General features: G+C 57.3%; 1 protein-coding gene across 1 annotated transcript in view; it reads left to right on the top strand.

Annotated features, from left to right (window-relative positions):
* The window catches only part of COL27A1 (collagen type XXVII alpha 1 chain), a 129093-nt gene that overhangs the window by 89009 nt on the left and 14862 nt on the right, over nt 1-25222 (top strand). The window contains exons 29-49 of the mRNA XM_035016598.1: nt 1085-1138; nt 1667-1711; nt 1793-1837; nt 2109-2162; nt 3179-3232; nt 4116-4169; nt 5475-5528; nt 7157-7210; nt 11149-11256; nt 15371-15424; nt 15506-15613; nt 16621-16674; nt 17577-17630; nt 21107-21163; nt 21333-21386; nt 21934-21987; nt 22238-22291; nt 23126-23179; nt 23265-23372; nt 23846-23953; nt 24845-24952. Coding sequence (XP_034872489.1) covers nt 1085-1138; nt 1667-1711; nt 1793-1837; nt 2109-2162; nt 3179-3232; nt 4116-4169; nt 5475-5528; nt 7157-7210; nt 11149-11256; nt 15371-15424; nt 15506-15613; nt 16621-16674; nt 17577-17630; nt 21107-21163; nt 21333-21386; nt 21934-21987; nt 22238-22291; nt 23126-23179; nt 23265-23372; nt 23846-23953; nt 24845-24952 — 1389 coding nt within the window. The remainder of the gene's footprint in view (nt 1-1084; nt 1139-1666; nt 1712-1792; nt 1838-2108; nt 2163-3178; nt 3233-4115; nt 4170-5474; nt 5529-7156; nt 7211-11148; nt 11257-15370; nt 15425-15505; nt 15614-16620; nt 16675-17576; nt 17631-21106; nt 21164-21332; nt 21387-21933; nt 21988-22237; nt 22292-23125; nt 23180-23264; nt 23373-23845; nt 23954-24844; nt 24953-25222) is intronic.

Genomic DNA, 25222 nt, shown 5'->3' with positions numbered 1-25222 from the left:
GTTGCTTTTTCTGGCTCAATTATTAATTGAAAGTTTCCTTGCTTAATTTTTAAATAATTTCTTCATGCTGTTTTTCTCGTCCCTCATCCCACTCCTTGCCACCCGCAAGTACGTTCCCCAGTCCCCTTTTGTGGCTGGCCCTACACTCCCAGGCCAGGGTGGGCCAGCCTTCTGCACAAGACCCTCTTCGTCTCCCCCACATGACCTCTCTGGTCCCCTGCAGGACAAACACCACACTGTTCTCTACAGGGGGCTTTTTCCAGAGGACCCCATCTCATCTGTGTCTCTGTGGGAGTCCCCGTAAGGGGGTCACATGGGCCAGTGGGTAGAACCCTGGAGGGGATGCACCTGCTGATGTGCTAAGGGACCTTAGACAAGTCACTTCTTTGACTGGGCCTTAGTGTTCCCATCTGTGCAGTGGGGGAAGGGCCTGCCTCAAGGGGTGGAGGGGTGGGGCTCCCAGCTTTCAAAGGACTAAGACTGCTGTCTAGGGCTCCACGGAATGGCCGCCTGACCCCTGCCCCATTCTTGCCCCTCCACACGTCAGCTCTTCCCTCTGTGAGCAGGGCCAGACTGACTCGCACATCTGGCTGGAGGAGGCTGCTCTGCACACGTAGCCATATGCAGACCCTCCCGGGTCCTTCGCTGTCAGTGTCCCCCAAGGGTTGTGGTTCAGACACCCGTTTCTGACCCACGTGTGCTCGGGGAAGAGGATGCAGCAGCCGAGTCTGAGGGGCTGACTGTGGGGACCTGGCCACATGTGTCTGGCCCTCAGCCTGCCCAACTCTGAAGTGCATTGGCTGCCTGACCTCCGAGGTCTCTTTAAACAGGGTTGTTCATGCACTACCAGCCCTATTCCAGAACGACAGGGCCTCTAGCAGAGTCCCTCAGTGCCTTGCCGTCTCAGCAGGCATGCTGCGCACGGGTGACCCGCCTCAGGGTAGGGGTGTGCGGGCAGTGGGAGAAGAGAGCCCCAGGCTTGTGCCGGGAGAGGCCCTGGGCTCTGGGCAGCCCTGCCCTCCTGGTTCCCAGCCCAAGGGAGACCCCTGCTGTCCACTGTGCTAGTCCCTTTTTCCTATTCCAGGGCCCCCGAGGACCAGATGGACCAGCCGGGGAGCAGGGGTCCAGGGGCCTGAAGGTACCAACCCCAGGGCCTGCCCTTCCTCATGCCTCCCGCTCTGGGTCAGGAATCTGGGAACCAAGGCTCACACCTTCCTCAGCGCCAGCCCCTGGTGGCAGCAGGGAGCTCATGGGCCACTCCTCCTGACCCTGGAGCCTGAGCCTGTGGGCAGGGGAGAAAGAGCACAGAGAGAGGGAGCAGTGAATAAGAGGGAGCCAGAGGAGGCAAGAGTAAGAGAGGGTGGGAGGGAACCTCAGGTGCCCTCTGGCCCCTTCCCTGGGGCCCCTAGCCCCTCCAGAGCCCCTGGGAGCCAAGATTGCTTCTACTCCCAGCAGGAGCGAGGGGTCCTTGGTTCTCCAGAGCAGATGATGACTACGGCCAGCCACTCCCCTTGCCAGGCCTCAGTTTCCCCACTTGCACAATCGGGAGAGGGGTGGGTCTGGTGATGACACAGGTTCCTTCCAGCTCCCATGGAGTGCGGATCCTGTGCGGTGAAGGGTCCTCCTGAGCACCCTCTCCCACCCTCATATGCTTTGCTTCCTGCAGGGCCCTTCAGGACCGCAGGGCAGACCGGGCCAGCCTGGGCAGCAGGTATGTCAGCCAAGGCTGCCAGCCCCTCCCCGCTCCCTGCTTGGCGAGACGCGCCTCTAATGAGCCCACATGTGCTTGCAGGGTGCGGCTGGTGAGCGCGGGCACTCAGGCACGCGAGGCTTCCCCGTAAGTAGCATCAGTTCTGGGAATTCCGTGGGGCTCTGCCGGGAGATAAGAGCCATGTTACCAGGTTCCCACCCTGCTGTGGAAACCACAAAGGTTCTGGCTGCCCACTCTGTGCACTGAAGACCCTCTAGCCTGCCTCTTTCCCCTGAGACTCAGTCTCCCCATTGGTCACATGGCAGAGGGTGGGAGTGACACCCTCACATACTGCGAAGTCTTCTGGGCAGGGTGAAGGAGGCCATGGAGGGACTAAGGTCACCTCTGTTCTCCGCAGGGCATCCCAGGTCCCTCAGGCCCCCCAGGCACCAAGGGCCTCCCAGGAGAACCGGTAAGTGCTCTCTCTCCTCCCTCTTTTGTCTCTTTGCTCCTGGCGGGCTGGTCTCAGATGGGCCACCGCCTGGGAGTGTGGCACGTGGTCAGCCAAGAAGGAGGTTGGAGAGGGACAGGGCCAGGGCTCTGCTACCCTGATGGGACAGACCTGGGGGGAGGGGGGTAGAGAGGGCACTGGCCAGGGAGCTCAGGAGCTCTGGGTTGGAGTCTAAGCTTGCTTGCCCTCCAGCCTAGTTTTCTTACAAGTAAATGGGAATAATTGTCCTTACCATGCTATCCTGTTGTAAAGATGAAACGAGGAAATGTATAAGCTGAGGGAACAGAGTATTCAGGTCTCCAAGGGAGGGAGGATGGGAATTGCAGGGTCCGGACAGGAGCCAGTGAAGGGTTTGAGACCAAGATAACCCTTCAGGAGGCTCCCTGGAAGGATGGGTTTGGGGGACGGCCCAAGGGTCAGGGCGCCCCTTGAGGAGGCAGTGGAGTGGTACCACTGGAGCGGGACAGGAGAGGACAGCCTCCAGGGGTATAGGAGGAGGGATCCCTGCATGGGGCAGGGGGAGGACAGGAGGCTCCTGCCCCCTGGGGCCGCGCTAGAGTCCCACATCTTTAGGCCCAAGGAGACGCCGTTTTGAACAGTGAATTGACCAGGAGCCGGGTGGGGGTTTCCAGAGGTGGATCCCAGGTGGAAGGGCATTCAAACTGTGGGAGAAGAGTGATCGAGGCTTCTTAGAAGAGCTGGAAGGTTTCTGAGTGGGGGAGGGCCCCCCCCAGGTTTGAGGGAGAGGAACAGGAGAAAGCGCAGATGGCTTGAGGGGGTGGCAGGAGACCGGTGGTGAGGAGGGAGCTGCAGACAGCGGGTCCTTGGCATGGCAGGTGGGGGGCATGGCTGCAGAGTTCCAGGTTCTGGGGATCCTCTCCCTCACCTGCCCCCTCCAGACTGCATTATTGGGCCTCAGGCTCCAGAGAGGGCCCAGGCTGCCTTCTCAAAACTGTGTGTGTCTGCCTGTCTTACAGGGCCCTCAGGGACCCCAGGGGCCACTTGGCCCTCCGGGAGAGATGGGACCCAAGGTGAGCGCTGAGGGCCCCTCGTTTGTCCCGTGGTATTGCCGGGGAGGTATCAGGCCCTCGCAGTCCTCCTCCACACAGGGGTCCCAGGCCTGGCTGTGTGCTGTGTCCTGTGTCCTGCAGAAACTGAAGGGTAGACCCCCCTGGTGGGAGGGCAGATCCACCCTAATGGCATAGGGCGAGGAGCTGGGTTCCCAGTCCCAGGGGCAGCGCATGGCACGCAGGGGTGCCAGGACCCTCAAGCGGGTTGGCGGTGCCTCTTTTGCGGGACCACAGGAAGCAGCAGTGCCCCCACCACAACCCCTGCTGGGACTTCCCCTCGGCACTGAGGTTTGACTGCAGAACCAGCCCTTTTGAGGGCGTGCAGCGAGGAACTCTAGAGGGACCTCCGACACCTCTGCCTTATCCAGAGGAGAAAGCTGAGCTGCAGGGTTTGTGCAGGGGCTGTAGCCATGCTGATGGTGATAACTTGAACCCCTTCCCACCCTTGTCATCCTGGCTCAGCTTTGGAGTAAAGCACAGGGATCTGTCTGCCCTGCATACAGCCTTGGTTGGCTTCCTCCCCTGTTGTTATGTGAATCATGCTATTTTCCTCCCTGTGCTGGCCAAGGGGCTCTTAATGTGGCAAACCACACTCGTGGGGAAGGAGAAGGCTCCAGCAGCCTCTGAGCAGCCCCAAGGCTCGGCACCATGGGCCCAACCACCACCCTCCCTGTGGTCCCAGCTCCAAGCTCCAAGAAGGCCGTAGCCTGCTCCCAACTCTGTGTCTCTCCTGCTGTGTGACCTCAGGCACATTCCTTGCCCTCTCTGGGCCTGCCTGTTATCTCCTCCCTTACAATCGAAGCCAGCCCTTGCTGTAGGAGGGACCAATGACATTTTCTTGCAGGGACCGCCCGGTGCGGTAGGAGAACCGGGTCTTCCTGGGGAAGCCGGGATGAAGGTAAGGCAGGATGAAAGAGAAAATTGACTTGTTGAAACCAGCTCCCAGCTGGCGGCCACGTCCTCCCCACGGAAGAGAAACGGGCCTTTCTTGTGTGGGGATAATGAGTTCTCTGTGTTCCTGGCTGGGGAGCGGGTCCTGGCTATGGCCACAGTGGCGGACCCAGCCGGCCTGGAGCCCCCGCCCCCCGCCCCCCACCCCTGCCCCCTGCCCAGTGATGTTTTCCCTGGCACCTGCCCCACGTCCGGGCGGCCACATCTCTTGGCCTCCTGAGATACCATCTGCATTTCAGCCCCCGAGCCCCTCATTACCTGCGGGGAAACAGGCGCCCATTGATGCCTGGGTTCTGGGGAGAGCCCCCCCCCCCCCACTCTGCTGTGGAAGAGGATGCAGCTCCCTATGCAGGCCCTGGAGCTGACAAGCGACACTGGCAGCCTGATGGCCTTGCTAGGCAGGGCCTGGGGGAGCCGCCAGGGTCTGTGGGACTAGAGGCAGACACCCCCTCCCCAGCAGTGCCTGAGCCTCCCTGCCATTCAGAGGGACTTGGACCAGCCCTGGGACTTCAGTTGTTGGCTTAGATCCAGAAACCTTTGCTCCAACAATGCAGAAAACTACCCCATATATAAAACAGACAGAAATGGGATCCTCCTGGTTAGGGCAGGGCTGGGGGCTCAGGGCTCCTCCTCCTCCCGGTACCACCCCCCCCCCCGCCCTGGACGTCAGCACAGAGGGAGACTAGTTTAGAAACCCCCACGTGGTGATCTTTTGGGGGGCAGATGACATTTATTCTGGCTCATTTAGGGCCTCTTCCTCCTTTGGGTTTCTCTCCAAGGCTCTCAGGGAGAGTAAAGAAGGTGGTCAGCCACAGAGTTGCCATCCCTGCATCTGATCCTCCCTGGAGCCAAACTACCCAGGTTTGGATCCTGAATCTGTCCCTTCTTAGCCTCATGGGCTTGGGCTAGTGACGTAACCCCCGTGCGTGGTCTCTTGGTTTCTCCATTTGTAAAAGAAGATCCCTTCTCTGGCAGGGTTGTTGTGAGGTTTCAGTGTGAAATCGAGAGGCCCTTAGGGCAGCGCCGTGTAAACATGAGCTCGATGGTGGTGGCATTTGCGCGGCCCCGACACGGCCAGTGCTGGCCTGGAACAGGGGCTCTGGTTGGCATTTTACAGTGTTGCTTTGGTCCTTGGGAAGGAGGGGCTGCCCCAGCTCTCCGCCCAAATCAGAGCTGGTGAGGACAGGAAGGTGAGGCAAGGGCTGGGACTGGCCCTACCCACCCCCATGGACTTGTGTTTGGCTTCTCCTAGGGTGACCTTGGGCCTCTGGGCACCCCTGGGGAGCAGGGCCTCATTGGGCAGCGGGTAAGTCGAAGCAAATTCATTCTTCCTGGAAAGCCACCTGAGGGGCACTTGGGTCTGGGGGAAGGGCTTTACTCAACCTCCCTGAGCCTCAGGGAGAAAGAGACTATGAATTCCTGCAGCCTCATCCTGTCTCTCTGGGTGAGCCAGCATTTCCACAATGCAGAGGCACTCTTGGAAGAAAAGGATCCTGTGGTCAAAGTGTTTGAGACTCACTGCATGCTCCGTGTTCCCTCTTCCACATTAGTAGTAGCATTTTTAAAGCTCTGAGAAGGCCTGCAGCCAAGACAGTGGTTCCTGACTTATTTGGATGCACTTTTACTTTTGAAAAACGCCTGTTATCATCCCTGGAAACTGTTCCATGGAAGGTTATCGTCCCCTTTTCTAAAAGAAACCCACAAAGCTTGTCTTTGAGAAGCTTTGGGATGCCTCTCTGTCCACCTCTCTATGCTCCGTGCCCAGTTTATACAGTCTCTGCCTGAATATGGCCTGCAGGCATACTGGGGAGGAGTACAGAGCAGGCATCCTGTAGCACCTGCCAGGTACAGAAGGTGGGGTCTAAGAGGGAGCGGGAGTTAGCATGGGCCTCAGTTCCTGGGGGCACCAGGGACAGCCCAAGTGCCCTTCATTTCTTATCATTCCTGTTTTTCCAATGCTTCGTGCTTTCCCTGCCCAGAGTTGCAATAAAGACCACAGGGCAAGGCAGGATGTGTGTGCAGCCCGAACCCCTGAGATGGTAAATCTTGTGTGTCAACGAAGACTGATCCGTAGTTTTCTTAGAGTGCCGCATTAAGAAGGATTCTGAGGCACAGTAGGAGAGAGAACGACGAGCACTCACTTGAGGCCCACTCTGTGCCAGGCCCTTCTCTCAAAGCACTGGGAAGAGAGCAGTGAGTAACAGAAGGCCTTGTTCGTATGGAGGCACCTTCTAGTGGATACGTTAGTGACATCTGCCACAGGCACGAGAAGCGTGGGGTCTCCACACCTGTCATGCCTTTGCCACCCCTGCCTCTGATGACCTCTGAGGCCCCTTTGGGCTCAGGTGCTGAACAGCCATGAACTCTGAAAGCCAAGAGAGACACAAACTAATTTGATGGCCAATTTGAGAACGGAGACATCCAGGGCATCTCTGGAGCTGGGACTGCAAGCAGAGAACCTAGCTGAGGGTCAGATGGGGATTCGGGGTCTTGGTATCATTCCCAAGCTTGCTGGCCCAAAAGTCTTAAGGCTGGCCTCACTTTCCTCATCTGAGAAATGGGATTCCACAAGGAGTTTCATGGGAGCTCACTCCAGTTCCAGAAATAATACATCGAATGGCTACCATCTGTGGGGTGCTTACACTGTGCCTTCCAGGCACCCTTAAAGGAAGTGGTATCAGCCCAATTTTCCGATGAGCAAACAGCTGCCCGTGGGGGCGAGGTAGTTTGCTTGTGGTCGTACTGCCTGTGAACAGGAAGCCCAGTGTGGGAACTGAGGTCTCTATGATATCAGAGCCTTTCTCAACCACTGGGCAGCAGTGTTTCCAACCAACCAACCAACTTGGACACTTGGCAACTCGTGATCTCATGCGGCCCCCACCCGACCCCCTTCCCTGGGAATGTCTCCTCATCTTTCCCCACCACCCTTTCCAGGGAGAGCCAGGCCTCGAGGGTGACAGTGGTCCTGCAGGGCCTGATGGGCTGAAGGTAAGTGTCCTGCTGCTGTAGGGTCTGGGGAGGGGGATGTTCTGGAACTACCTTCTACCTCTGCCCCACTCCCCTCCTGTCCAAGGCCTAAGCTTTCTCCTGGAAGCACTGTGTTCCCATAAAGCTCCGAGAGCAGACCTCTGGCTCCTATTGCAAGTAGCCTGTCCAGCACCCACCCCCCCCCGCCCCCCCCCCGCCCACCACTGCCTCCTGCCCTGCTCAGATGGGACTAGGAGCCATCCCACCTTCCACTCCTCACTGCTACCCTTCTCCTCAAAACTACAGCTTCTCTCGGTTAAGGGTAGTACCTGAACACCCCTGCTCTGTGCTAGACTCAGAGCCAGCAGCTTTGATATCTGTTATCTTCCAAACATCCTAAAAGACCAGGAAAATAATAATCACCACCCATGACCTGTAAGCCACTATTTATGGTGCATTAGTCATGTATATATCAGGTACTATGCTAAGCCCTTTGTGTTATGTAACACATCAGTTAATGCCACGGGGTAAGTTCTATCCTTAAATGAGGAAACTGAGACACAGAGAGGTTAAGCAACTTGCCCAAGGACACATAGCTAGTAATTGGCACAGCCAAGACCCAAGCCTTGGCTGCCTCTCTACACTAGGCACCCATTCTAAAGGTGGGGAGACTGAGGCTCAGAAGGAGGCAGGAGGTGCACTCATCCAGAGTCTATGGCTGTGAGTGGAGAATCCAAAATTCAAACCCAGGGCTCACTGGCACCACAGCATGTAGGCCTAACTCTGCCCTGTTGCATCCTGTAGAGTCCTCTGTCAGCCACAGATGCTGGCACCTTCCATAGGCGCCAGGGCTCCCCTGAACCCTGGGGCCAGCGGGCGTCACTCTCCAACTTACTAGCTTCACATCTAGCCCAGGCCTGTCCCTGGCTGCCAGCCCGGGCCCAGCCCTGGCACAGTACTAGGTGGGCTCTCCCCAGGACTGACCTGTCACACTGAGTCAGCTCCTCAGCCCAGGGACCCAAGGGCCACATCCCAGAATTCCCTCTGTCACCCATTTACTTTCCATGTGACCTCAGATAAGCAGCCCTCAATTCCCCAATCCCCAGACACGCCCCGCCACTGCCCCATCCCCATAGCTGCCCTGGGTTCCGGGTTTCCCCATCTACCAGGATGCCTCCGGGACAGGCTCCTGGCTGGCTCCCCATCTGCCCTGGGTTTTTCTTGCAAGGCCGTGAGCGCCCCCTGTCGCCATCCATCTGCCTCCTCTCCTCTCCAGCTCGGCTGCATCCTAGGGTACAACTGGTCCTGGCTGGGGAGACCCAGAGCATTTGACAGACCCTCCACACCCTTTGCCCAAAACCTGCTTGAACTGCAGTGACACTGAAGAACATTCTGGCTAAAATGCTCTGCATACTCACCATGCGCTCACACCACCTGCCTTAAGAGCTTTATGTGAATGAACCCGTGTAATCCTCCCAGCCACCCTGTGAGCTAGATTCATTCTTGTCCCCACTGGACAGATGGGGAAACTGAGTCATGGTGTGGGGGCCTCTTCCATTTCTGGTCAGCCATCTTTTTTCTCCTCCGAATCGTGCTGAGGTGTGACAGGAGCGGGGGCTTCGAGGCATGGGTGTCTCAATGCCGTCTTTCCTGCTCTCTCAGCATGGCTCCTGGTGCTGGCTGCTTCTTCCTCTTTCACTCCCTTCAAAGCCAGTTCTACCCTAGACTTTGGGCCAGAGTAGTTGCTGCAGATGTCCAGCATCTTTTCTGGTCCTCGTGAATCCCAGGAGACCGTCCGCTTTTTTCATAGCGTTTGTCCAAGAATCACCTTCATGGTGAAAACCACCTCTCAGACACACACAGCATGTAATAGTCTATAGAGTGCTTTTCTGCTGATGATCTTTGTTGAGTTTGCCGACACCCAGCAGATGGTGGTGGTGATGGTGGTGGTTACTCCTAGGAAGACTAACCTTTATCCAGAACTCATGTGCCAGACGCGCTGTTAAGCTACTTAAATGGATTAGCTCTTCCAATCGCTATAGTAACCCTTTGCTGCTTATTTTACAAATGAGGAAACTTGCCGAGGGTCACGCAGCCATTGAGAGGTGGCAGCAAGATTCGAATTTAAGCAACATAACCCCAGGAGTAAGGGAGGTATTGTCCCCTGCACAGAGAACCTTGGAATTCAAAGGCACCAGAACCCTAGGGTCTCACGCATGCTCTGCCACTGACTTCCATGTGTGGTTGGGAAGTCTCCTGCTCTCTCTGGGCCTCAGTTTCCCCATCTATAGATCGAGAAGTTTGAGCTAGACAACTTGTAAGGCTCTTCTGAGCATTGGCAGATGTCCGGGGGACTCTAGGATTCTCCAGGACCCACCAGAGGCCATTCTGTAAGGGATCCACAAGTTCACTACCCCAGGCTGTGGGGGGTCTGGGTGGTCCCTGGAGCCAGAGCCCTTGAGGTGCCAGGCTGGGACCTCTCTCTGAAAACCAGCCCAGCCACCTGGAACAGGCTGCCTGCCTCGGAGAGAGGAAAGCAGGTGGCCAGGGATGACAAGGAGGAAGGGGGATCCTGGACCGGGGTCTGCAGAAGGGTCATCAGGGCAGCACCCCATCTCCCTGCCAGGCTATGCTCGGAGTCCGAGAATCTCAGTGGGGAGGGATCTCACACACCAACCTGTCTGACCCCCTCCTGGTGCCCAGATCTGCTCTGCGCTGGCCCACACCTCAGCTTGGAGTGTCCCTCCCTTATCCATGCCATCTCTGGACCCCTCTTCACTGGGGAGTCTCCCCCCCACCCCCTAGCTGAGCTAGAAACCACCCCAAGAGGCCCCTGCACCTCCTATGCCCAGAGCCCAGGCTCCAGCTTCACGCCCTCTGCACCCTAATCTTTCTCCTGGACCCACACCAGTTTATCAGCACTCCTTGTAAAGTGTGGTGCTGGGAAACAGAACTGGCAGAGACACGCTCCCCTTCTCCTAGCCTGCTCCCCCGCCCAGCCCTTCCTCCTGTCCATGACTTCATCCCCTTTCCCACGGGTCTCTCTGAATGGTCCCAGCTCAGCCACTTGCAGACTGGCCACAAGCCCTGCCGGGCCCGCCAGCCCCGATGGAGGTGACCTTCTGACAGGCGCCACCCTGTTCCTCTGTGGCCACTGGTCATGCCGCCCCCCTCACCCCTACTCTGCCCACAACCTGGCTCAGCCCAGCCTGCCCGATGTGGCCTGGATGTGGCAAGTGCTGTGTCAGTGTTAACTGCTGTCCACTGGACAGAGGAAGTGCTCTGCCGCAGGCGAGAATGAGAGCCATGCAGAGCAGACAGCAATGGAGATGGTGTTGGCAATAGAGACTGACCGCAAGATGGAACCAAGCAGTACAGTTGGATTATGTCTTTAAAGCTTCACGTACTGCTAACTAGCTTCTTTGCTTTGGATTGGCTGTCCCACTGCTCGGAGCCTGGTATAGGGCAACAGAAACTGTGATCTCTGCCTTATTATTATTATTGTAAGCTGTTTTCATGTAAGCAAGGGTTGAAAATGTAACTCAGAAAAATGGAGTTGGTTCTGAGAGGCAGGATTGGGTGAATTGTTTTCCTTTTTTAAAATTTCCTTCAGCGTCTTAAGACTTTTGTCCTCCCCGTGTGTCAGTGTTGGGGAGAAAGAGCCTGAGTCTCACAAAGCTGCTCCCTTCCTGTGAACTCCCAGGGGGTGGGAGTAGTCAGGGTTCTGTGTTGCCTCTGAGCAAGTTTCTCCCTGGCCCGAGTACCATGTCGGGGGTATTTCCTGCACCAGCCAGGCCATGACACACTGACCCTTTTGGTGGCTCAGGGAACAATCGGGGCAACCCAGGGGCTGCTTGGTGTGGACATCCAAATGGAGCCCTGAGGTTTAGCGCCTCTGATGGGCTGAGGGACTAATTTATTCTCTCTCTCTCTCCCCTCCTCATGCCCTTCCAACCTAGGGGGACAGGGGTGACCCTGGGCCTGATGGTGAACGTGGCGACAAAGGCCAAGAGGGACTGATGGGCGAGGATGGGGCCCCCGGCCCCCCTGGCATCACTGGCATCCGGGTGAGTGTGCACGGCTGCATGCCAGCACTGTGGGCGTTTGGGTATGTGTACCACCCACGCCTGCTCGGGCAGTTGGACAGGAGGTCTTTTGATGGCAGCTACCTGAAGCTCTTCCACTGTGGTCCTTCCTCCACCTGGGAGTTTCCCAGAGAGCAGTCTGCCCATGTCCCTCCCCTGCCTAACCCTCTCATGGCTCCCAGTTGCCCTCAGACTAGCATCACACTCCTCAGTCTGGCTGCCATGGCCTCCACAAGCCTGGGCCTGCTGGCCTCATCCCACATTCAGCCACACTGAATTTAGTAGGCGGTTTAGCAGGAGAGGCGCTGGCCGCGATTCTCCGCTAAGGAACTTGACGCTGCCTTCTCTGGGTCACGCTCTTGGTACGATGAAGGATTTGGAAGGAATGCCTTCCAACTTTCCAGGGCCTCTCTCTTAGTAAGCTCTTGAGTATCGTGGCCATGGAATGGGTGGCAACGTGCAGCAGAAATAGCCCTGGGCCTAGAGTCCAAAGGCTGAGTTCTGGCTTGAGAACCCACGGTCTGTGTGACCTTAGGCAGATCACTGCTGCCTCTCTGTGAGCCTTGGTTTTCTTAACTTTAAAGAGTCCATGAAACTTTGGAAAGAAAGTGCTTTCTACAACGTCCCAGAAAATAAATATTGTCTTTATGAATCTGGAGGAGGAAATGACTGGAAGCTGGTGGTAGTGGTGATGGTGGTAGTAATGTTGATGGTTGGGTGGAGGTAGAGATGATGATGATGATGATGATATTGATGATGGTAGAGATGGTGATGATGGTGGAGATGGTGGTGATGACAGTGGTGATAGTGATGATGGTGATGGTGGAGGTGATGGTGGTGGAGATGGTGATGGTGGTGATGATGGTGGTGATAGTGGTGATGGTGGAGGTGATGGTATTAGTGAGGGTGGTGATGGTGGTGGAGATTGTGATGGTGGTGATGATGGTGATGGTGGTGGAGATGGTGATAGTGGTGGTGATGGTATTTGTGATGGTGATGATGATGGTGATGCTGGTGATGGTGGTGATGATGGTGATGGTGGAGGTGATGGTATTAGAGAGGGGGTGGTGATGGTAAGGGTGGAGGTGATGGTGGTGGTGGAAGAGGTGGTGGTACAGATGGTGATGATGGTGGTAATGGAGATGGTGGTGAGGATGGTGGTGAGAATGATGGTGGCAGTGATGGTGATGGCAGTGGCAGTGGTGGTGACAGTGGCCATGGTGATGGGGGCAGTGGCGGTGGTGGTGGTGGTGGTGGTAGCAGAGTTAATGTCTCTATTTTGCCATCTCTGCCAATTTTCATATACTGGAACTGGAAAGAAGTTCACTGGGGCCGGACTGAGTGTGTGTCGGGTGACAGAAGGGGTGAGAGGCTTGTATTTGAGTCTCTTTGGCATCAGGGCTACGGGACAAGTATCTCCCACTCTGGCTGGGAAACAGTGGAGTATTTAAAAATAGAATTTTATGAGCCATCAGAGCCTTTCCAGAAACATATCTCCATGGATGGGGGCCCAGCAAAAGTCTTCATTCTGGCCCCACAGCCTCACCCCGCTGGATGCTCCAGCCTTACTCAGGATTTCCCACACCATGAGGGACGCTCCCCGATGGCGAGGGCCTGTCAGCACAAGTGGCCGGCCACCCTGTCCTGGGGGAGACTCCCGGCATCCTGGCTCTGTGCTGAATGCTTCAGCGCTGACTCACTTCTCCTTCTGGCAAGGGATCAGCCCCAGCAATCCCCTCAGCCTACTGACAAATTCCACCAGCCCCTGTATCAGGATTGTGCAGTTGCCCAGATACGACCAGCCTGGGACAGGGGTGCCCCAGACACTGAGGACCCACATCTCATTCGAACCCAGCGAGGTGACCTGCAGGTAGTGTCTTTGTCTCACCACACCTGTGTCTTTGGCTCTCAAATTGAATAAATAACCCCTTCCTCCCAGCCCTGTGGCCAGAACTGGGGGTGGCATGACACAGAACATAGACATAGTTCCTGGCCCGTGGTTGAAGCCATGTTGGTTGACTCCTTTATTACTGGAGGAGCCAAAGACCCAGGCGTGGTCTAGTTCAGTCCTGTCGATAGAGACAGAAGACAAGCTACCTGTGTAATTTAAAATTTTCAAAATGTAAAAAGAGGTGGATGAAATAAATTTTAACCATATATTTTATTTAGCTCAATATAGCCAAAATATGAACATTTCCAACATGTAATCAATATAAAAATCACTAATCAGGTATTTTGCATTCTTTTTTTTTTTTTTTGTACTAAATCTATGAAATCTGATGTGTAATTTACTCTTACGGCACATCTCAATCCGTATGCTAAATTTTCATTGGAAATACTTGATCTGTGTTTAGGTTTCATAAAATATATAGCTGAAAATGTAGGTTCATATCCCTAAGTTGTTCCAAATACACATAAAAGTTTTAACGATAACTTAATTGTCTGTATTTAAATTTAATTTTAAGTTAATTCAAATTAGGTTGAATTAAGAATTTGGTTCCTCCATCCCAGTCACCACCTTTCAAGTGCTCAGTGGCCCTATGTGGCAAGGGGCCACAGACAGGACAAAGCTAGTTTAAGACCTATATATGAGAGGCAGGGAAACCGAGGCACACAGGAGGGAAGGGACTTTTCCAGGGTCACATGAGGTCTTAAGCACCAGAATGCAGGGTAGTCTGCGCTTAGTCCTTCCAAGACCACCACTCTCTCCTTCCTGAGGGCCCCAGGATGGTCTAACTGGCACTGCCCTTAGGGACAGAGAATCATCTTCTCCAGTCCTTTTTTGCCACGTTTTGTCCTTGTGCTGAATCAAAGCTGGCCTCCCTGTAATTTCCGTCCACTGACCACCCCAGAGGACACAGCTACCCCTGCCTCAGGGCAGCTGCAGAAATCAGCAGATGGGCATCAGGTGCCTCTGGGTTCGCCTATGTGTTTTCTGGCTCCTCTAAAACCCCATCTTCCTGCCTTTCCTCCATCACAGTTAGTGCCTCCTCCTGTTCCAAGGTGGGGCTATCACCTCCTTCATCCTACAGCATGTACCTCTGTTAATGCAGCCAAAGGGATTGAATTGAACTAGCTCTTTAGTGCTTGCCAAGAATGTAGATGTTCTTCCCAGCTCCCTTTGAGGTTTGGGTCTTGAGGGAACTGTCCTCTGGTGACCATCAGGATGTCTTTTCCAGACCAGAAACACTGCCTGCCTTACCCCCTACATCCCACCCCAGTGTGGCTCAGAGTTGGGATTCTCTTCTCTCCTTTTCTTTTCTCCCTTATCTGTCTTATGCTCACACACGCACACTTATACGCACTCACTCACCCCACTGAGTGGCCCTGACAAGAACAGGGCAAAGGAGAGCAAAGGGATGCCCTGCAAGGGAGGGGACAGAGCAGCCTGTGGGAGGGAGTGGCCTGGGTACCCCAGTGGGAGAGTGGGGGAGGGCAGCTGACCTTCCCGGCACAATGCCCCACTGGGAGGAGCCCCTCCAACCCCCATCCCCAAGGGAGGGAGCCCCTGTCAGTGGGACACAGCCTCGGGCTGGTCAGAAGTGCCCCACAGCATCTCAGAGATGAGGGAGGACCTCCCCTGCCTGCCTCATGTCATCAGCGGGCACTGGGAGCCCCAGGCATGGAATCAGACAGATCCGCAGTTGGATCAGCGTTCTGGGCCAAGTCGTTTCACCTTTGGGAAGCCCGGGGAGCAAGCCCTGATGGGGCTTCAGGCTCAGGGTGGCTGGGGGGCTGGAACAGTGTGTGGCACATGGCAGGTGCAGAGAGCGGCTCCCACTGGGACAGCCTGGGAGCCTAGCAGTCTTCATGAAAGAGTGGTGCGGCCAGCACTTACTGTGGGCCAGGTGCCTGGTGAGCACGAGAGGCCATCCCCGGGTTGACTTCTCAGCCCCATGAGGCAAACAGGACCCCTGTCCCCACTTTGCAGACAACACCTTCCGTCAGGAAGTTCCCAGCTCACAAGGTCCCGGGGAGCACTGAGCACAGGGTGGGTTTGGAACCCAGGCAGTCCGCCCTCAGAGCTCCCATGCTGACGCTCTGCCTCAAGTTGCTCTCATTTCTCACCCTCTTCCTTCCCTCTTTCTCCTCTCAGGGTCCTGAAGGAAAACCGGGGAAGCAAGGCGAGAAGGGCCGGACCGGAGCCAAGGTGGGGCCCCCTCCACTCCCCCACCTCTCTCTCCACCTCCTGCTGGGGCCCCGTGACAGCCTGTCTCTCCTCCCGCTGCAGGGTGCTAAGGGCTACCAAGGACAGCTGGGTGAGATGGGCGTCCCTGGAGACCCTGGACCCCCTGGCACCCCAGGCCCTAAAGGGTCCCGGGGCAGCCTGGGACCAACGGTGAGAACTCAGGGTGGGGTGGGGTGGGGTGGGGTGGGCAGGCAAAGAGCTGGGGGTGGGGGCAAGGGGAGAAAGAGAGGTATCGCCCTGTCCACCTCTCAGCCAAACCTTGGCTGTCCCTTGTCCTAGCTGCTTCTCTTGCATCATGGATCCCTTGGGGATCCTGTAGAAGCTGCCGCCTCTCTCCCTGGAAAAGTACCCACAGCGCCAAGTATGTGTTTCTGTTTGAAGGGCACTGTGGGTCTTCTGAAGGACTTTATAGACCCAGACAAATAAGCATTCTAGGGTGGGGAGAGGGGACCAGCTCCTTTGGAGGGTTTTTACAGAACAAGTTTTCCCACTGGAAATAGATTCATGAGGATCAGGCTGCAGATCCCTGGGTGACTCTGAGGCCGTCCCAGCCTCTTGCTGGCCTGCCTGGAAGGAGGGCCCCGGGGGTCTGCTGGCTGCAGAGGAAGGAAGCAGAGGGGAGGCAGGCCGGTGAGGCATCTCTGAGCTCCCAGCGTCCCTGGTGTGAATGCCCCCGCTGTGGCTGATCCCAAGCCACCCACGTGGTGTCCGCAAGCGCAAACTTGGGAGGGAGATGCACGGGAGTGTCTGTCATCTGCTAGTTCCACCACATGCACTCAACAGACAGAAATAAGCTGGAGCCTAGGCAATAGTAAAATGGAGCAAAATTACTAGAAAGGAGGAGTTTTGAATATTTGTCATCTTCGTTTTTAATAGAATTGATTGAACTGTAAGCTCATATAATTTAACTTCCTATAGCTGCTTCTGTTTAAAATTGGCTCACAAAAGTGAAGATGGTTTAGCCACTGGGTCTCGTGAACCCCTGGAGCTGGGAGAAGGAAGGGCTGGAGGGAGGAGGGGAGCTCAGGGAGGAGCTCTGCAGCCTGGGTTCTGGGCCACAGAGGTGCCTGTCGGCGGGGCTGGACTGGGCTGGAACCAGTGCCCAGGTCACTGCTGTGAGAACCACTTGTACCAATGTGCATCTGCTCCTGTCCTAGGGTGCTCCCGGACGGATGGGGGCCCAAGGAGAGCCCGGACTGGCTGGTTACCATGTAAGAAAATCTGCCGGCCCCCCCCCCTCCCCGGCCCCAGGCGGGCCTCGGCCTCTGTCCCCACCACTTCCCCACGGAGGGTGGCCCTTGGGCCACTGAAGATCTCTGGTCTCCCCGGGCCCAGGGAGCCCCTGAGCCCCCAGAGCAGGGGTGGGCAGACAGAAACACCCTCCCCCTCCACGTGCCCTCGCTGAGTCCTTCCTTCCCGCCGTGGGAGCACACATGCGTCCTGTCCTGGCGTCATGCCAGCTGTCTGTGGAAGGGAAGAGCCTCACCCCTCTTTTGCATCCAAGCTGGCACCCCTCTTAGAGGTGGCTGAGCCAAACCTATGTGATAGAGTTGGGTGACTAGTCCTCAGAGAGGCTCTGGGCCCGCTCAGAAAGGGAAACTGAGGCTTAGGGAGGCTAATGACAGCTTGTTAAGTTTGAAGGTAGGATTCAGTGTCTGAAGGAGGCACAGCAGGGAAAGAAGGACAGAAGAGGGACAGGGCAGAGGACATGGGAACCGGAGAGGGGGCACTGGGAGCCCAAGGAGGAATGAGCCTATATGCTTCCCGCCATAGCCTGGGGAAGTCGGCTGAGGCCAGCATTTTGCCCCTGCCCCTGCCCCAGGGACACAGCTGGCTCTCCGAGATCTGGCCCCAGGTCTGCTCCAGGCTGGGGTGAGCCACGCCCCCTACCATCCAAGCGGGCCCACCCCTGAGAGGTGTGTCAGGGACTGACTGGGAGGCCAGGCCCCTGAGAGGCATGGGCCAGCTCAGAGTCACACAGTGAGCTGGGGCAGAGCCAGGGCCCAGACTCACAGCTCAGGGTCTCCACCTAGGAGTTCCTGGCCTTCATCACTGTGCTTCTCAAGCCGTCACTCCCCCATGCTCTCACCTCTTGCCATCTTGTTTCTTGCAGGGACACAAAGGCATCATGGGCCCCCTCGGACCTCCTGGACCAAAGGGTGAAAAGGTGGGTGCTCAGTCCTGGGAAGCAGGCGCTCCCTCCCGTGTGGGCCGGTAGGAGCCAGCCCCTGGGGCACTGTGGCTGGGGTAATGCAGAAGTTCACAGTCGGCTCACCGCTGCTCACACGGCAGAGCCAGAGCCGTTAGACCTACATTCAACACAGATGGGCCTGTGTGTCAGGTCGGAGCCCAGCACCGGAACAAAACCACAGTTCCTGCCCGCCCGGGGTTTCCAGTTGAGCAGGGGAGATGGACGCCAATCATGTCCTGACCAGAACTTCAATTCCATCATCTGTGTGAATGTGGGCATTGAAGCCTTGCTCAGAAATGAGATCCCGCAGTGAGAGCCAGCGCAGGGCTTAGGGCAGAGTGAGACCAGCCTTTCCCAGCCAGGAAGGAGCCACTAAGGCAGAGGGAGAACGCGCCCATACCCCACCACTTGGCTCCAGCTTTGGTGGAAGAGAGAAATTGCTAGAAGAAAGCTTGCTGATGGTTGTGCCCTGCCGCACGGTGCAGGTGGGGATGTGGGGCCAGGGGGCCAAGGCAGTGGCCCCGGGTAACCTTCCGAGCCAGCACCAAACTGGCTCTGGGACCAGGCCTTTGAGTCCTACCTTAGCAGCTCGAGTCTCCCTGTTCTGGCCTCCCTCCTCCCCTGATGGCTCTGCCTCGGGAATGCTTCCTAGCAGGCGGCCCCCTGCTGTCTCCTTGCCCCCCCCCCCCAGCCCTCCTTTTGTGGGCTGAGTCAGTTACTCACTAACCACATCCCACTGCCGCTGCTGTGTGAATCACCCCGGCCTGGCTTGCTGTCCAGCTGGCCCCTTCCTCCTGCTTGGAGAAGAAGAGCTCTGCAATCAGTGGGCTCCCGACATCCCACAGGAAGCTGCGTTCAGTACCCTGAGTCCCCCAGCCTTGGCCCTGAGTCGGCCACAGATGGCACAGGAGGGGTTAACATGGACCCTGAAACAAGGGGAAGCCCCCCCCCCCCCCCCACCCGAGCCACCTGCAGCCCCAGGCCCAGTTCCTGTGGCTGCTGAGAATGGGATCCTAACCCTAAACCTGCCCTAAGTCTGCTGGGGCCTTGGGTGGGGCCCCAGGGTTCCCTGAGCCTTGATTGCCCCATCTGTTAAGCGGATGCATACCTCAGGAATGTGAGGCTGAGTAGGACATCACATATATGTCAGCCATAGGCACTTTCTTAGTGATGAGGTAGTAGGTTAGTTCACTCATGCGTTCAGCTATCCGACAGGTATTTATGGATGAATAATAATTATGTAATGTTTTCTCGGCCCTGAGCTGGGGGCTGCAGAAGGATGCCCTACAGAACTCCAGGGTAAAACTAGATGCAACAGTGAATAGCCAGGCACGAGCTGGAGGGTGCTGGGAGGAGGGGGAGCAGGTTCCCAAGGGACACCCCGAAGCACACAGCCGTGTGCAAAGCTCTTCCCTGGGATTCCTCCACGGCCCTCACTGTGAGGTGTCAGTGTCCCACATGACAGATGGGGAAACTGAGTCTCCAGGATGCTTAAGGACTAGTTCAGGACCAGTGGGAAGGTGGCAGGACCAGGATGCAGACTCTGATGTCAGGCTGTGCCTCCCTGACCGGAAACAGGTACTTAGATGAGTTAGGATGCTGCTCACCTGGTGAATTCCCCTAGGGCATGTGTCTACAAAGGTAGTATCTGGAGGGATTGGCCATGAGACTCTGGGAACAAGGAAGAAGGGGGGCTCCACTGGCTTCCTGCTGCTAAGAATGCATCCCTGAACTACAGCCACAATGTGGGGAGAGCGGGGGAGATCTGCATAGCTGGCTTTTGGCTCCAACCACCCACCACTTGATTCCTGTGTGGCCTTAACTAGGACCTTTCTTTCCCCGGGCCTCAGTTTCCTCATCTGTAAAATGGGCCAATAGTCACAGCAGCGTAGGAGTGCGGTATGGATTCTGTGGAACCCCTCCCGAAGGGTCTGCCACACAGAGTACACTCAGTAAACACGGCCCCCTTCTCCAAAGTGCCCCAGTCCAGCTGCCTCCGTCCTCGGTGGGACCGAGACTTGGGACAAAGAGCCATAGAGAGAGGTCAGGGAGGAGAGGGAATCCCCACTCCCTGGGCCACCCCCTTGGGTACAACTGGTTCTAAGCCTCGGGCCAAGTCCCTCCCGCTTTCAGTCTCTGCCCACAGGAGCCACAGAGGCTCTGAGCCAAGGCGCTACAGCTGCCAGCCCTCAGGACTGATTTGGGCCTGGGATGGGCTCCAGCCCCAGGGATGGCTCCCTCTCCTGCCTCTCAGGCTTCCCCTTCCATCCCTGCCAATAGCCAGGGGGCCCGGGGTGCCCCCGCTTGAGCCTCCTACCCAGAATGCGCCCCCCATGGGAGGTGGCACCAGTTGTCGGGCTGGAACATTCTGAGCCCTGGGGTTCTACCTCTTGCTGCTCTGATCACACCTTCCCTGTAGCTGGCACACGGCCTCCCGCCTCCTGTCTTGCTGGTGGCCCAGGGCCCAGGGTGGCCTGCCAGGGCTCAAGGGCCTCCATCCTAAACCCTACTCCTCCTGCAATCCCTCTGACTACATCCACGCCACCCATCGTCCCTGCTGCCATTGTCAACAACAGCTAAGCTCATGGCCACCTGAGCCCCTACTATGTGGGCAGTAGTGAACTCTCCTCCCTGGGTCCCCAGAACAGCGCTGCAAGGCATCACAATCCTGTTTCGCAGAAAGGAATCTGTCTTATGGACAAAACTCCCAAATTGGCCCACAGCTCAGCTCAACCTGGGGCAGCCCAGCCTGCTTCTGGGGCTGCCATCCAGGATAGAAGATTCCTGTTAAAGCTGGCTCTCTGCCTACTTTATTCTAGCAAAGATGGGAGAAAGGGACTCTTTTTCAGGGCTGAACAATGGAGCAGCCCACATGGCTTCTCTGTGCCTCAGTATCCCCATATGTAAAATGGGGAGAATACCATCACCTGTTTCGTAGGGTTGTTGGAAGTATTCAGTGAGTGCCTCTGCCCACCAGCTGTCGGAATTATTGTCACTCCATGCTGACCACCATGCAGGGACTTTTTGCATCATTTCCCAGAATCCCCACCACTTCCTCCTGGGTATCGCCATTGTCCCTTCACCCCACCTCACCCCCATTCCCCAGCTGAGAAAAAGAGCTCCAAGATGGGAAGGAAGGGACCTGTTGAGGGTCTGAGCTGGTCCTGTGCAAAGCTGGGTGTGACCAAGGTCTCTGCTCTGAGCTGCCTGGGTCTCCCAGACCAAGGGTACCTGTGGCGGGGGGGGGGGGGGAATGCCCAGCAGGGGGCAGTAAAGAGCACTCTCCAGGTTCCACAGCCCTGGTGTGCCGCTTCCCTCTCCAGCCTCAGTCTCTCCATCTGTAGCCCTAAGTAGACTGGACTTCATTGCTGATGAAGGCCCTTTCCACACTGTGTGGAGTGTCTGGAATTCCAGGAACCAGAAGTGTGTCTTAAAGCTGGTTGTGTCCACAGGGGGAGCAGGGTGAGGATGGCAAGGCCGAGGGGCCCCCTGGGCCACCGGGAGATCGGGTAAGCCCCCTTTCTGTCCCCTGGGCCACCGCCAAGGCTGAGCCCCAGCATCCTGCTATGGGGAGGGGGAGGGGGAGGCTGAGTAGGGGTGAGGCCGCTGCAAGCATCCAAGGGGGTGGCCAGGAAGAGACCTGGTGGCCCATATTTTGTTGCTGTCCTTGTCATTCAGGGCCCTGTGGGTGATCGAGGGGACCGCGGGGAGCCAGGGGACCCTGGATACCCCGTAAGTATCAGAGCTCCTCCCCAATGGTAGCATCAGGCACGGCGTGTCAGGGCAGTCCTCTGTCCTTACCGGCTCCCTGGCAGGGAAACAGCCTTGGCCAGGAGACAAGCCCTCCCTCCCACCATTAGCGCCCAGCTTAAAGCACTGACCCCCTGAAGGAGGGCTCAGGCCAGAATTCATGCTGGCCGGGGGAGGGCTGGAGGGAGAGGATGAGGTCAGGGAGAGAGACCCCTTCCTCACAGGACCTCAGTCTCCCCACCTGTGGCCGGGAACAGCTCTCCTGGCAGAAGCAAGAGACAGACCGCTGAGTGAGCACGGGGCCCCCACCAGGCTCTCCTCCCCTCCACTCCCCTCCCGTCCCCTCCCCTCCCCTGCTCCATCCTTGCTGGCAGGGTCATCATTTCGCTGCTTTGCAGATGAGCAAGCTGAGACGGGGACAATGACGCATGGCTAGGAAGAGCAAGGGCTTCGGGGGCCTCTTCCGGGTTGGAAGTTGCCCCAGCCCCTCCAGGATGGGCCCCCTCACCAGTCTCTCCTTGACTTCCAGGGACAGGAGGGTGTGCCAGGCCTCCGTGGAGATCCAGGCCAGCAGGGCCTACCAGTGAGTGGTGCTCCCTGTCCCATCCCCCTCTGGCCCCAGGTGGGTGGGCGGCAGTGGGGGAAGGAAGGGACCCTCCCTACTGGAGGGCCTGGGGCAGTTCACTCTGGTTTTTCCTGCCCTGATGCTGGGGGCACCCCCAGAGCCTACACCCCCAAACCCCTCCCAACCCTCCCCCTCTAGGCGGACACTGGCCACCCTCCCCGGGAGAGAATCCTGGGGCTGCTTTGCATCCTCTCACCTTGGTTTGCAGGGGCATCCAGGACCCCGGGGACAGCCGGGACCCAAAGGATCAAAAGGGGAAGAGGTAAGAGGACTGAAGTCCACAGGGGACCCTGGGAAGGGCGGACACCTGCCCAGGCACCCAGCAAGTAGGCTGGCGGGCACCCTGCAGGGTGCTTCCAGGCCAAGATCTCTTCGCCTCCAAGGGCCTGAGGGAGGGGGGATCACCTGCTCCCCTGGCAGGGCCTCCAGGAAGGGGACCACCTGTGGGGCCAGCAGTGGGATTTGAACCCAGGGCAGTCGAGAGCCAGAGCCAGCCAGCCACACCACGCTGTAGAAGAAAATTTGGAGAAGCAAGGGGTCCAGAGGAAGGGGGCAGGGGTGGACAGGGATGCTGGTGGTGGGAACTGAGGGGCGGTTGAGGACTTTCCCACCTTGTACCCTGAGCCCTTGTGTCTGCCTCCTCTGAGGTTGGGCCAGTGCTGTCTTCATGCGCTCAACCTCCCCGCAGGCATGTCTCCTTCACCCACACACCATCTCCCTGCCCCCCCACCCCCCCCTCAGGGATTTAGCCACACTCTTGAGGATGGAAGGATTTTGAAGCCCAGGCAGCCACGGGCCCCGGCTCCCTTTAGGAAACTGCCAGCCAAGAGCCTCTGCAGCAGGGGAGCCCATGGGGGCGCAGGACCCAGAGCAGGGGTGAGGACAACACTGGCAGGTTCCAAGGCCAGCCCTGCCCCTGGGCTCCAGGGCCAGGGTGCTTGGACCCATTTGCACATTCAGATGCTAAGGCCCAAGGGGTGGAAAGGCAAGGCTGGGCTGCAGAGGAGCCCATGCTCCTTTCAGTCCCACTTCCAAATCTCCTAGGGTTCTGTCCCTCATCCAGGCGGCCTCTGTCATGTGCCCCTTGATTTTTCAGGGACCAAAGGGAAAGCAAGGCAAGGCTGGGGCACCAGGACGAAGGGGGATTCAGGTGAGTGACCCACAGCCAGTCCCCTCCCGCCTGCCTCCCTGCTCCCCCCTTCAGAGGCTCTCATCAACTTCTTTTATATCCCCAGGGCCTGCAGGGGCTGCCAGGGCCTCGGGGCGTGGTGGGGAGACAGGGCCCCGAGGGTGTCGCGGGACCAGATGGGTTTCCTGGCAGGGATGGGCAAGCAGGACAGCAGGTGAGCAGGACTTGGGGTTAACAGATGGTGTCTCCCTTGGAGACAAGGTGTGTTGTGTGTGTTGGGGTCTGGGGGGCGGGGGTGGTTCTGCCATCGGGCCACGGGCCAGGAGGAGCAGGTTCGGAAACTTGGATGGGGCAGAACCAACATATCTGGAAGTTTCCTGCATGGGCAGTCACCTCATCCCTCGGGACCTGGGAATGTGGCCCTTCTGACCAGCCATGCCTGTACCCAGAAGGCCCTCCCTTGCCCAGGGGATGGCACTTCTAGTTGTAAGGTCCCTCCTCCTCTCCACTTGCAGATCTGTTCACTGGTCCCGCCCTCACGCACAGGCAGGATGAACTCCGTCCTGGGGTCTGACCTCCTTCCCTCCAGATCCACCCAGAGCTCATCCTGACTATGAGACATGCTGCTCCTTGGCTGCCTCTCTTTCCTGAAACATGAGAGGTCCTCCTTTGCCCTCTTTTTTACAGGGGGAGCAGGGAGACGATGGGGACCCTGGCCCCACGGGCCCTGCTGGGAAGAGAGGAAATCCAGGTGTAGCCGGCTTGCCTGGAGCACAGGGGCCCCCAGGATTCAAGGTCAGACACCTGTTAGTCCACTTAGCCACCTTCCCTCCTTTCAACCTTGGTACTAACTATAAGACACTGATGATAACGCTGACGTGGGCACCCATGTCCCAGGGCCTGTGTGAAAATGGAGTCCATGGCCCTGACATTTCTCGGGGGTCCCTGTCCCAAGCTTGAGCCTGACTTTAAGGAAAGTTTATCCAGGTAGCTAGAAATCCTGGGCCCTGCCAGGTCTTTGAAACAGGCAACTGGTTTTTGAGCTGTCCTTGGGCGCCCTCTAGTGGGCCTTTGTGGAACAATAGATGTTGCTTGCAGCCAGGACCCTCTTCCCAAAGGCATGTTTTTAGAAAGTTTCCGAGAGGTGGGGGAGGCAGCCATGAGTCAATCTGAGTCTGGGGCTACACACAGAAGGGAAGATTGAGGTGGGTGCATCAGACATGGCTCCTCTGGCCCTCCCCAAGCACGAGGTTTAGTTGGGGAGAGGCTGGAACCCTCTGCAGGAACAGCCAGCGAGGGGAGGCGTGGCCTTGGCCCAGGGAGGTTTTAAATGTGGAGAGAAGGGGAGGGGGCATCCCAGACAGGAGGAAGGGCTGGAGCAGAAGTGGGGGTGGGTGGGAACTTCATGGTCTTCTGGGAGGAAACAGTGAAGAAGAGAGGCAGGGTGGGAGAGTGGAAGGGAAGTTGGAACTTGAATTTCAGAGTAAGGAAAGAGGCTGTCCTCTTAAGGAGACTAAAATTCCGAGCCCCCACCAGGCCTGCATCTGAGCCCCAGCATCCTGAGATGTCAGCTGACCCTGTGGCATCACTATTCTGTCTCTCCTAGGCCCTCCTCCCCTCCCCTAGAACCATTTTCCCCTTTGGTCATTTTGGTATGTGTGTGTGTTTTTGGTTTTGTTTTTTAAGGGTGAAAGTGGGTTACCTGGGCAGCTGGGTCCTCCTGGCAAACGAGGGACAGCGGGTGGAACTGGGCTTCCTGGGAGCCAGGGGGAGCCTGGATCCAAAGGCCAGCCGGTGAGTGAGCCCCAGGGAATACAGATGTTCTCATACTCACATGCATGCAAACACATGCGCACACGGGTCCGGAAGCCTCCTGCCTACTCTGTGACAAGGACAGAGTGACACCCTCTCTGAGCACTAGATACTCCTCCGCTTCCCCTGAGTGGAGGGGGTGGGGAGGGAGGAGGCTGAGACATGAGATCTGAGTGGTCCCTTCAGAATGAGGACAGGTGGTGGATCACGACCTGAACCCGAAACAGCCTCCTATCTAGTAAAGAAATTCAA

Source organism: Mirounga leonina, unplaced genomic scaffold (genome assembly GCF_011800145.1).
Source record: "Mirounga leonina isolate KUSES-001 unplaced genomic scaffold, KU_Mleo_1.0 Mir_170, whole genome shotgun sequence".
Lineage (NCBI taxonomy): Eukaryota > Metazoa > Chordata > Mammalia > Carnivora > Phocidae > Mirounga > Mirounga leonina.
Note: the sequence above shows the minus strand (reverse complement) of the source record. Positions and strands in the feature narration are given on the sequence as shown.